Below are 13,986 nucleotides of genomic sequence, written 5' to 3' on the forward strand. Positions count from 1 at the left end.
TGGCTGTTTTTTTTTCTCTGCGATTTATTCGCACTGTGTTTTTAAAAACATCCTACATAAATTCTCATATTGTATAAAAATCGATAGATTACGACGCATGAAACATCTAATAAGGAATCACTATACACATCTAACATGTCCCGGACCAGTATGCGGAAATTCTGTGGCCCAATGTTTCAAGATTGTCTAAAAATATTTGCATATATCATGATAAAGCAAATATTTCGATTGTTTATATAATTTATAAATATACAATCACGTATGTGTGAGAAAGTTACGTTAAGTAATTTCGGTAGTTACCGCAGAAAGTGCCGAAAATTCCATTTCCACCAAATTTTCCGTGAGATAAGCAGCGCGTAAGAACATAAATTCCAGTATAATAAATTAAACTTTTCTTATACTTGCACAATTCTTGAAACGAATTTTGGATCGTTGCTAAATCTTGTTCACATTAAGTCCGAGACTTGTCTTTACAATTTTAGGCAGTTTGGTACACCATACATAGAAAAAAATCACTGTCCGCACATTGCAATACTTTTATGTATGCTGAAAATAGCAACATGTACAAATGTATTTTCGTTTTAATAAATGAAGTGGTCAGATTTGAAAACAGATTTTGTAATAAGTTTAGTTCTATTCAGTAAGACAATTCTCCTATGCATTATGCCATTAATTGAAACTTTGAACTGACTATTGCCATTCATGAATTTTTAATAAAGTATTTGGAAAGGATTTATAAATCTAACCAAAAATTTGGAAAAAATACAGGTAAAATATCTGCTTTGTTTATTTCCAAATTTCAGTATTACTTTTTATACAGCTACTTTTAGTACAGGTCTTGCAAACTGAGCTGTTTTGTGCTATGGAACAGCTGCATTTGAAAGCTTTGGTTCACTATATTTTCACACCGCAAATGAATGTCACTCTAAATTCAAGATGGCGGAAGTACCTTAAGGTTCATGTAAAGTGTTTGAGACTACCCCTCGGTTGAATTTTCGCTTCATGTCGTTAGGCCTCATAGGCCTTTGTTTTTCATATATTGTATACCAAACTGTTCAGAAAGAGTAGAAGTGTCTTTCAAGAGAGGTTGTTTTGTTCGGTATAATAACATTTCTCTTATATCACATGTACTTTGCTTGTCCACATTCTGTTTTGTAAAAAATATCAAACTTCTTTTTCAAAACTATTTTGACATTAGGTCTATACTTATTGTGTGCCGAACATATTTCTCCAGGTATTCCCAGTGTTAAAATTGTTACGATACATGCACATTTTAAAACGTTGCAAAAATTGCAAAACGAAAGTGAAAGTAGAGCTGTCAAAATGACAAAAAAAAACTCATATATTCCAGAAAATATGTAAGTTAACTGTATTTCAATACTGGGAGTACCTAGATAAATATGTTACAGACAAACAAAACACATTTAAAGAAAAAATACTTTTGAAAAAGAAGTTTGATATTTTCTACAAAATAGAACTGTGACGATCGGAGTACATGTAATTTTACACAAAATACTTATTCTTAAAGTAACTTACCTTTGTATAATGTATTCCCTACTCATTACCAACTTTTAGTAACATCGATATATTGGAAAATCGATAAATTTGCCTATATAAACAAAGAAGGAAAAAAATACTTAAACTTAAATAGAAAAAGTTCTATTTGGAAATCAAAAATTCGATACCCCACAAATTAAAGTTTAATTTATTCGGGATATTATGAATATTTTTAAAAAAATATATTATAATATTTGGTTGGTCCTTTTGACTTTAAATAGACCCACCTCAGTTCATATAGACTCTGAAGGAAACGGGTAAAAAAAAAACTGACTTTTTCAAATATAACAGATAAAATGAGATATTTTCCCGAAAAAATCAAAAATTCGATACCCCTAAAAATGTAGAAAAATTATTCAATTTTCGTTATGTGTAATTTGTTTTAAATTTTAGAATGGTTTGTTTGGTCCTTTTTGCATTTTAGTGTGTACAGTGAACATTTCTTAAAAAAATCCGGCTTTTTCCGCCGTCATCCGTAAGTATTCGGAACCGGTTACGGAAAATATTGTCGTCTGCTAGTCTGACTTTGTCGGTACAAATTGTTATAGCTCAAAGCCTATAAATTGTAGGCAACTTCACATTGACAAAAAAAGCAAAAAAAAAAAAAAAAAAAACAAAAAAAAAGATTGTAATTAGACAATTTAAAACAAATTAATTGTTGAACTCAGAAACGCCGAAACCTAGATCCGCTGTCGTTTAAAATAACGCTATGGAGGATTTAGTGTTCAATTCGCGTTAAATATACAAATGCTTTTAATTTTCATCGCAAAATATACTTAAAGCAACTAATTCTCATGTGTTTTCGTAAAATATAGACTGTCAGTAATTGAGTTTCAAAGCATTTTTAAGAAATATAACGATGATTAATCTATTAATTTCCAGATACCTATATTATTTTTTTGCCGAACGATCTGGAGACTTTTTATTGCGGTAGCGGTCCGGGTCCGATCTCCGACGCAGTCATCTTTTTTTTCTTCATATGGGAATTTTTTAATAATTTAAAAAAAAAAAAAATCATTTTGTATTAGTTATAATATGACTAAACTTTAATTTGAAAGATAGCCTTGATGAACTGATAATTCTGCTTCTTTCCGAACCTCCTTTGTATATATTATTCTGTACTCTTAAATTAATGCATGTTTTTGGTAAATTCTTTAAACATTCGTTTTAAAAAATTGCGATATCTATTATTTGATTTAGTTGTAACAAATATCTTAAAATTACCCTCTGACTTTTATTGTGTATTGCCTAGGGGTAAACAATATCCGGTCAGTGTTGTTTCAAGGCGGGTCATAAAAAATATGTTACCCCATTTACTATAAGTGATAGGTATTTTTATGGTTTTATGTTTTTTTTGCGTTGTAATATATGTCTTTCACTTTCTTCTGTCTTTATATAGTCTTTTCCCTTTCTTTCATGAAATTTGTTTTTACGATTTTTACCGTTATTTCATGAATCGTATGACAGTAGAAAGAATCAGTACAAATTTAGAACTCACATCGTTAACTTAAGTCTGCTATTCTAAAATTGAGATATTGATGAAGTTATTGTTATTTAATGTTGTTGTTTTTTCCTGTAACAATATATTTATAGTTAAAGTATTCTATGGTAGTAGTATTTGTCAGCAGTACTTATTCAAGTCACGCAGATATGATATTTCACGATAGGCACGATATAAGAAACTTAATCCTTACCATACTAAATTACAATAATGAACTTGTCTATCTTTCAATTTGGACAGTACTATTAATTATGAAAAGGGTGCATACCAAAAAGTTACTGGCTGAATGGCAGACAGTGCAGATCATGATCAGTCTGCACGGATGTGCAGGCTGATCATGATCTACACTGATTGCAAAGGAAGAACCAATCGTGTCCAGCATGGTAAGGGTTAAGTATTTCCTTTTAAAAGTGTAAGTCTTATTTCTATACTTCTTTTTCTTTAAAGCGACCGGCCTCCAGATCGTTCGACAACAAAAATACTTTTTAGATATCTTAAAAAAAATGCTATATTTCTTATGAAGGCTTCAAAACTTAATTACTGACAAACTTTATGTTATTGAAATACATGAGAATTTGCTGTTTTTATTACCTTTTACGATGAAAATCGATAAACGTTAGTGGTTTAGAATTTTGAAAATATTTTAGAATCAAAAGCTCATATTCTAATGTTCATAATATGTGAAAGAAAGCGCGTATAGAGGAAGTATATACGCTTCCTAAATATTTTAGATAACATATTCATATTCTTGAATATTTATTTTATTTACAGACAGTTTCTTGTGCGTAAATATTTCTTTTCTGTACATACATATACGTTAGCATGATGTTTCATGTATAAGAAAGAAAGTAAATCTATGTGTTCGATGTATAAAATGTAACGATTTCTAAATATTTTAGATAATATATTCATATTCTTAAATATTACTTTTATTTAACAATTAATAAAGTATTATATAAATTTTCGACTTGTTCCGATTTTCACTTTAATAATTATCAAAACTTCATTCAATTCAAGTATATCGTTTAGCAAACCGCCCGCCTGTAAATGCATCAGATAATGGCCAAAGATGTTAACAAGTCAAAAGATTTCCTGCGGCCAGAAGTTAAACAGACCAGAAATTGTCATTGATGTTTGTGTGACCACAGACTAAAAAGTAATTTATGGGTGAAAAGCGAGCTTGTTTTTTTTTTATTACGCTTTAATGTAGGAAATATTACTCCATTCTACGTGTTTTACAAGTAGATCTATGAAATATACATTTCCAAATAAGTATGAAGTACACGGAATCGCAACAGGAGATAATCTATTTTTAATCTAATCTAAATTTATTTTTATAGCTCTTTGGTATTTCTAAATTCTGAAAGTCATTGTTTTGAGCAAAATAACTATATTTCCCTTTTATGTATAACATAGCTTTTATCTCAACTGGTCACATTCCTTGACTATTGAAACACTTTACTAGAGCTATCACAAATGTGATTCATGCCTTCACCTCGACGTCGTTGATATATAGTGTAAAACAACACAGAACCATAATCCAGGAAATTAAAGAGCATTTAAAAATCTCTTATGCACAACTAAGTATCAATAATTATCATTGCTAAAAGTTTGAATAAATTATATGAAATAATGAATGAGGAATTCAGATCACAAGCATTTCTCTATATATATCATATAGCTCGCCAGCTATATTGCGAAAACGGCGTTCCATAAATGAGGTAAACCAATCACATATCGGTAAAAAATCACGTGATATCACCCATTCCCCATGTGCTACACTACTTGTTGCATTCCAATATACCTGCGGCCTTCAGGCCGCAGGTAATTATCGATTTTTCCCCCGTGTTACTACAACAACAACAATTAGTACGGAAATCAACGAATCCGTCCGGTAGCGATGATATTGGATTATTAGTTTTATTGATTTTTATGATAGGTAGATCTGTCCCGCTTTATCGGTTTCGAGATGTTACTAAAAGTTGGTAATGTCCTCTAAACAATTCAGTGTATTTATAATAAATTGTAACGGTCTTTGAGGAATAAATTTCCAAAATCAAAATTCACCTGAGGGGTGTTCTCCAAACACTTTTGATGAACCTAATTTTAAAATAATTAATTCGATCGGTAATAATTCAGATGTATGCAAAATAACATATGGCGGTTAGCTGATTTTGTCGTACATAAACAAACGCCTGCCAAAAATAAGAAATGTTCACTCACGAAAGATTCAAACTCGTCCAGCGACAGCAGGGAATGGTAGTCCGGTATTTTAGCATACATTACATCTTGTTTCTTCGCTCCGCAGTAAGAGCCAGTGACCAACTGCCAAATATTGACAACTAAACTCACAAACAAAAGCAAAACCTTCTCCATTTTATGACAAACTTGTACTGCTTGCAACGCGAACATATATAACAGTACTTCTTTATGCACCGAGCGTAGCGCGTTTATAAATAGTTTTGTTACGCTTGTATAAGTAGGTAAATTTAATTTTGGTAAAAGTCGGTATTTTTTAATGGTCTGTAAACTGAGCACTTGATTCACTGGAGCGTAGAACTTGGTCAAAGTGTCAGGCAACCGGTTAGTTCAGTTAATACAGTTGGCATGATCCAAATTATTTGAAATGTTATTTGTTTCTTCTTTGTTAGAGAAAATAAAGTTATTTTTAGTCTATGTTGTAAACATGCCAATTAAATTTTGTTTAATTCAGCAAAAATGTTACAAGTTATTTGAAATGTTATTTATTTCTTCTCTGCTAGTGAAAATATAGTTCTTTTTTGTTTAGATTATGTTGTAAACATGTCAATAAAATTTTGTTCAGTTCATCAAAATTACTGTATGAAATAAAAGATAAGTTTATATAAATTACAAAAATTGTCCATTTGACACTATATGCTTGAGGTATTATTACAAAACTCATACCACAATTGTGTATTTTCATTCTACTTTAATTACATGATAAATTTCTGTATTATTTATCACGCACACCTCAACATTCTATAAATAGAAATGTCTTTTTTCATTGTACATTAATATCATGATTAATATCTGTAATAATCAATATGTATTCCTCTACATTTGATAATTGGAACTTTAAATTAATCTGTTTCGAGTATCATTACAAAAACACACCACATTTCTTTTTTTTTTTACATTTTAACTACATGATAATCATTCGCATACCTCCAATTTTTATGAATTGATCTATGAACATACTTGCAATCTTTTGAGTATTATTACATTAAACATTATTCCACGTTTGTTTATTCAACATCACAATAAATTATACGATAAATAATTTGTATAAGTTTATGCATAGCAAACCTTTACATTCTATAAAAAAATAGTTCTGCTTAGAGTATTATTAATTAATCTCATACCGCATTTGTTTGTTTACAATGTGTATGTTACATGACAGATTTTTGTATAAGTACAAGCATACCTCTTCAAATATACTTCGGTAATATTACAAAAACTCATGCCTCATTTATTTATTTACATTTTAACTATATGATAACTATTCGCATACCTCTACTTTCTATGAATTGATCCAATGCTTTGAGTATTATTACATGAAACATACCACATTTGTTTGTTTACATTGTATATGTTACACGAAGTACACGCATAACTCTTCAGTCTGTACTAATTTATATACTTCGGGTATTTTTACTATAGTTCATACCACATTTGTTTGTTTACAATGTACATGAAAGATATATGTATTAGTACATGCTAAACTCTACACTCTATGCTAATTAATACAATTCGGGTACTATTACAAAAGCTCATATTTTGTTTGTTTAATTACATTGTATTTATTACACTAAGTCTTATGTTTGTATTAGTAAACGCATACCTAGCGCATTCCATAATAAAAGTGAAGACCAATGATATATCAAAATGCCCATTCTCTACTTTAACAATTCATTAGCTGATTAGTATATCTGCACTAATTTAAACATGCACATGCGTGCCTAATTCGTCCTGAATATATTCAACTATGTTTAGCTTTGATAGAGAAACGACTTTTAACGCTATTTTGTATCACTGTACTGTGCAGGGTTGTATACACTATGGTAGTCAATGTCTAGATTTCTTGACATTTACTGAAGTCGTTTCGGAGGTCAAGGTCGAATAAGTAGAAGCATGGTCATAAATTTGCTCTGTCGGATTTTGGTTATTTCTATTGGATTTCTATTGGATTTAGCTAGTTTCACGACATAAGAATGGATTTAAATGGTCAATAAAGTACTTTATCGATGAATGGTGGACAAAAGAGTGGTAAATTATCGCGTAAACAACGGAATAAACGAAAAGCAACTTCGCCTCCGGTTACAACCGCTTACACGAGTTTCACTACACATGGCGGACATGACACTGTGCATAGCGTGTATTGTGGCGGTAATGTAGGACAGAATATAAAGCGGACAAAAAGTGCATTCGAGGAGTCCAGTGTTAAATCTGAGGGATTTTATTTCGTGTACCCACCTATAAATCCGAGCATGACTTCTCAATATAACGTTACACCTGGTTTCGGAATGCCGTTCATGATGTCTACGTCCCCGACCCCGGAGGCCCCGTTCGGACAGCCTCAGCCCCAGCAATCAAATCCTCAACCTCCGGATTGGGCTATGGAATTACTTAGTGAAATGAAAACTATCAAGGAGAGACTAAAAGTAATGGATAATATTGAATCTACAGTGAAAACAATCAGTGTGAGACTTGCAAATCTTGAAGGTAATTTGAAAAAGGTCGATTCACGTGTCATTGAAACTGAGAAGTTCTGTGAGTTTTCGACGAAAGAGATTGAAAGTCATAAAAAGGAGCTAAAATCAACCAAAGAGGAGATTAAAACTCTGAAAATTGGAACCAATGTAGTTAATTCCTCAATAAAATCTATTCAAGAGAAAAATCAGCAACTTCAGGACGAACTACTTGATATTAAATACAGAGACATGAAAAATAACCTCCTATTTTAGGGGAAAACTGAAGTTGACGGCGAAAACTGTATTGATTTGGTTAAATCTGTCATTGTTGATGAATTGTCGATCACAGACACTGAGCTTGATTGTTCCAAAATTAAAGATGCTCGCAGAATTGGAAAGAAAAAATCTAAATCGATTCGACCGATTCTCGTCAAATTTAAAGATTTCACGGATCGTGAGAAAGTTAGACTCACCGCTGTTGATAAATTTGAGGACTTGAAAGCTAAGGATCTCGGGATCGGGCAGCAGCTACCGAAGGAGTATCGTGATGCCAGGAAACCCCTCTACGCACCCATGAAGGATGCCCGGAAAGATGGTAAGACAGCCAAGTTCATAGGCAAGAAACTTTTCATTGATGGCGTCGAATACGTCCCTCCTGCGTCTAAGTCTTAGGGGCGTCAGCGGGAGCTTAACATTGGATTCTGGAATGTGAACGGACTCAAACGTAAAATTGGTGACAGTGACTTTGTTGAATACATCTCTAAATTTGACCTTATTTTTCTTTGTGAAACATGGATATCTCCAAAGGAAACTATAAATCTTGATATTCAGGGATATAATTGTGAACATATTTATGGTAATAAATTTAAAATTGGATCTAGAGGTAGATTTAGTGGTGGAATAACTTTATACTATAAAAAAAGATGGAATAATTTTATAACTGTTGTGGACAAAAATGATGCAGGTATTTTCTGGCTTAAATTGTCTAAAGACTTGTTTACTTTCAATATTGATGTATACTTATGTCACTTATATATTGCTTCCAAATTCATGCAATGTAACGATTTTGATTATTACGATGCACTCGAGTCAGATGTTTTAAAGTATGAAGCTTTAGGTAAAGTTATTGCTACAGGCGATTTTAATAGCCGTACAGGCAGTGGCAATTTAGATTACATAGAATTTGACAAATATCTTGATCAAAATACTTTGTTTATTGACAATAGCACAGTCCGCCCACGTATTAGTAAAGACTTAGTCACAGATCACATGGGACGTCGTCTGCTTGAATTTTGTCAATGTACAAATTATCTATTAGCCAATGCACGGTTGGGGTTAGATGAAAATGTGGGCGAGTTCACCTATGCGGGAGATAGGGGGGTCAGTGTCGTGGATTACATGCTTTTGAAACATTCAGATTTTTGCCATGTTTATGAATTCACGGTAAATGAATTTACCGAGTTCTCCGATCATGCTTGTATTTCATTTATGCTTAAACTTAGCGGAAACAGAAATTCTGAAGAACTCCGCACGCTGCAGCAAAATGCTGACCCACCCACAAGCAAGATAGTATGGGACAGTCAGAAAATTCCCGCGTTTTGTGACGTGCTCATGAATAATAATGAGACGCTCAATCGGCTAATAGGAGACGTGAACCGCGAGCCTGTTGACCACGTGGTGCGCGACTTTACCGACTTTATTCACACTTCTGCGCAAGTTGTCTTTGGGAAAACCCAGTCATTCAGCAATACACGTAGTACACCAACAAATAAGGCTTGGTTTGACAAAGCATGCTACGACGCAAAGAAAGAATTCAAATTGCATCGGAATAATTATAATAAATTCAAATCGGAAGAAAATCGATTACTTTTCGTAGGCGCTAGGACGAAGTATAATAAAGTGAAGAAAAAGGCGCGACGTGACTTTAAGCTACGAGAGGGTAAACGTATAAATAACTTGGCTTCTACACAGCCTAGAAAATTCTGGCAAAACATTAAACGGACTTACAAGAAATCTACAAAAACTCCGGATTCTTTAACACTTGATGATTTATTTACACGTTTTCAGGGTTTATTTGGGGCAGATGTACCAAATAACGCGGACGATCAAATAGGGAATGATTCGAACCTGTTAAATCAAGAACTTGATGCAGAGATTTCACTTTCGGAACTCCGAACAGCTGTCTTTTCCCAGAATAATAATAAAAGTCCCGGGATCGATAATCTACCTGCTGAAATATTTAAAGCTACTTTTGATATCTTATCACCATTTCTTATGGTACTATACAACAGACTTTTCATGAATTGTGAATATCCAACTTCATGGGGCGAGGGTATAATTACCCCTGTATATAAAAAGTGGGATCCAAATCTTGCACAAAATTATAGGGTATCACTCTTATTAACATTTTAGCAAAAATTTACTCGCAACTTTTATTGAACAGACTTACAAAATGGGCGGATAAGTATGATAAATTAACAGACTGCCAGTACGGTTTTCAGAAAGGAAAGTCTATAACAGACTGTTTATTTATCTTACAAGCAATTATTACAAAGACACTTAATTCCAAACAGAAACTTTACTGTGTATTCCTTGATTACGAGCAGTGCTTTGACCGTATCGATAGACAACACCTTTGGCAAAAGCTTTTAAGGGAAAACGTCAGCGGGCGCTTTGTCAAAGCGCTGAGGTCAATGTACAGTACCGTCAAGTCATGTGTCCGTTATAAAAACTTTGTCTAAATTCTTCAGTTCAGACATCGGATTTAAAACAGGGTGATCCGAGTTCCCCGTTATTATTCATGTTCTTCGTGAACGACATTCTTGAAAATATCAATTCGAACTTGAATAACATAATCACAATAGACGATGTCAAATTATTTCTTATAATGTACGCAGACGACATGGTACTGTTTGCGACCTCAGTAGAAACTCTCCAATCTATGCTACACGACGTTGAGACCTATTGTAATACTTGGGGTATGCGTATCAATGTTAACAAAACCAAGGCAATGGTATTCGAGAATGGAAGATCGAGTCCCTGTGACGTGTACATATATGGTAACAAATTAGAAACCGTTCAATCCTTTAAATATTTGGGGGTTACACTGTTCAAAAACGGTAACTGGTCGAGGACGCAAAAACTGATAGCGCAACACGCATCAATTTCATTGTACAATCTTTTCTCTATTATGGAACAAATTGAACTTCCAATTTCTAGAAAAGTTGCTTTATTTGACACCTTAGTAGGATCTATACTCAATTTCGGCGCTGAAATATGGGGAGTGCATCCTGCGACTGACGTTGAAATGGTGCATCTGAAATTTATGCGTCGTCTGCTAGGTGTTAGAAAGTCGACAAACGTTGCGGCATTATATGGGGAACTCGTTAGACTGCCTATGCATATTTTTCGTAAAATCATTGTCCTTAGGTATTGGCAAAAGATATTAAAGGAGGATACCTCATCAAACTTACACAAAGTATACAGTGTTCTTAAGATCGACGCCGATAACAATATAAGTTACAATAACAAAAATTGGGCTTCGTACGTCAAACAAATTTTAGAACAAAATGGGTTTGGTTTTGTTTGGAACAACCAGGCAATGGATAAACTTACCTTTTTGAAAATTAAACAAAGAATTTTTGATACATACTGCCAATCTTGGTATTTCAACATTAATAACTCCCCACGCCTAGAATCGTATGCATTGTTCAAGTTTGAGTTTTGCCAAGAAAAGTATTTGGATGTTATACCAGATAGAAAATTACAAGTAGCCCTAACACGATATAGGGTGTCATCCCACAAATTGTTCATTGAAACAGGTAGATATAATAACATTCCAAGGGAACAGAGATTGTGTAAATCTTGCAATATGAATAGGGTCGAATCAGAGTTCCATTTTTTATTAGTCTGTCCGAAACATACAACTCTTCGGAGAAAGTTCTTGCCACGTTATTATTGTAGCTGGCCAACACTCAACAAGTTTGAATCTTTGCTAAATTGTAAAAATAGAAAAACAGTTATAAATGTTGCAAAATATGTTTATTATGCAAATATCCAGAGAATCGAACCATAGTAGTCTGCTGGTTAATATATAAATATATATATGATATTACCACTAATAGGGATGTTATAATATATTGCTCCTGGAAAAATCATTTTCTTGCTTCTACGTATTGGATTTTGTCTTGTAATGTATATTTGTAAATGTTAGTTGTCAATTGCTATAAACATTGGTGTGTTTAATGCAATAAAAGATTTTGTATTGTAATTGTTTTTGTCATGAATATTTAGATCTCTTATTGATGTAAGCTTTATTATCAGTGATATAAAACACCCTATGCTTGATAAACGTTAAAAATCATACTGTGTTCATTCAGGTGTCATAAGCGGGTATAGAGCAAATGACTTCTTTATTTTTCTTCAAGTGCACGTATACGGGTACGTGCTATAAATACACGTACTGAACACCGAACATTACAGTAACCTTATAGCGAAACTTATAGCGATAAGTAATTACCTCCCTGACCAAAATAGTATACATAATTGTTACTAATGAATTTTTATCTTTTTTCATAGAGTGCACGTATACGTGTACGTGCTGCAAATACACGTAGTGAATAATGTACATTAAAATCAACAGAGTTACCCCATTACGATAATCAATTATCTCCTTGACCAAAATTGTATACATAATTTTTACAAATCAAGTTCAAATCAAATGTCCGTGTAACAACATATTTACATTACTATTTATGTAAAAGAGCATTATTTACATCCATGAGAAAACCGTACTAGTAAAAGTATTAAGAAGGGTTAGGTCACTATGCGATGTGCATGTTTACACACATCATAAAGTGTAAGATATATGTCAAACTCCACACGTATTAGTAAACGTACATGCATGAATACCCGAAAACCATACAAAACATCAACAAGTAAATGAGTACCTTTATAATTCCAAGAAAGCATTTTCCCTTTATAAATAATCCTTGATTCCATTTCTAACACACTCAATATGTAGAGCACTTTTAAAATCTTCATCAAGATTATTCCGTGATATCCATGCAGATTGCTGATAGTGATATATACAAAGAAAACTTTGGTCCATCAATTATTACACTTCAAATCTTGAACAGATTTATAACCCTTCCTTGAGTTAAGATAGATTTTACGTATATGAATATTTTAATACTATAAAGTACACCAAGCTATAACTTTAGAATAGGTATATGTGTATGATTAGTAAAATATATGTAAATATGTTTATATGTATATTTATATACGTGTGTGTATTAAAAGCTTGATCAAGATTTGTCCCTGATATCCATGCAGATCACTAATAGTCATATATTTAGAGAAAACTCTGGTCCAAGGGAGGCTAATTCAATTATTTCACTTATAACATTAAACCGATTCATATCCCTTCCTTGAATTAAGCTGGAACTTGCGTAAGTACATCTAGCTATGAATTTAGTATAGGTATATTTGTATGATTATGTAAATATATGTAAATATGTACAGATGTATATTTATATATGTGTGTGTATGTATATTTGTATGTGTTGGTATAAGAACGAACGAATATGTTATGTGTTTGAGATAATATACAGTCGTCAAATTGCTCATTTTATGTATCACTTGTAATGTTGTATTTTCCAACTGTTGCAGTTGCTGCTTATTCATAACATGCGACATCTGTGTATGTCGAATGAGCTTATTTTCATGTACATTTTTTTCTTATATTATTCTCTCTATATTTTCTGTCTGTTCTGCTTGTCCAGCGTCTTAGGGCCTACGATCATAAAAATGTATTACGACCAATACGCCGCTACAAACCACACTTTCTACATATTTCTATATCCATTTAGGTAATGAATGAGCTATGTGTCTATCGAGCGGCAATAGGTCCTTTTTACAACAGTACTCAGAAAATTAAGGGAAGATGTCGTTTTTACTGCCAGCCAATTCTAACCATTGTTAATGCCTTAATACAAATAATACGTGGTACCTTTTGTCTAATAAGACAAATAATGACAATAATTTTTCTTAATTTTGTTAATCTACAAAATGGAATTTTAGTATCCTTTGGAACTATCCATGCTGCTATCAGAGAATTTATACCAGCAGACGATTATTTGTTTTTGAATGTTGAACATGTTTTTATCTTGATAAAATTATTGATATTATCAGGCGATGTTGAAGAAAATCCTGGTC

The 13,986-nt window shown here is 32.6% G+C and overlaps 1 protein-coding gene across 2 annotated transcripts in view; it reads right to left on the reverse strand.

Moving 5' to 3' along the window:
• The window catches only part of LOC123536101 (uncharacterized), a 28,789-nt gene extending 15,823 nt beyond the window's left edge, over positions 1–12,966 (reverse strand). The window contains exon 1 of one of the 2 annotated variants that reach the window (XM_045318921.2): positions 12,720–12,966. Coding sequence is in view for 1 of the 2 variants with exons in the window: in XM_045318920.2 (XP_045174855.2) it covers positions 5,282–5,470 (189 nt within the window). In the remaining variant the exon portion in view is untranslated. Of the gene's footprint in view, positions 1–5,281; positions 5,489–12,719 lie in introns of those variants that run through there. The other variant, XM_045318920.2, reaches the window with a different exon arrangement.
• Positions 12,967–13,986: the final 1,020 nt, after the last annotated feature.

This window comes from Mercenaria mercenaria, chromosome 17 (genome assembly GCF_021730395.1).
Source record: "Mercenaria mercenaria strain notata chromosome 17, MADL_Memer_1, whole genome shotgun sequence".
NCBI lineage: Eukaryota > Metazoa > Mollusca > Bivalvia > Venerida > Veneridae > Mercenaria > Mercenaria mercenaria.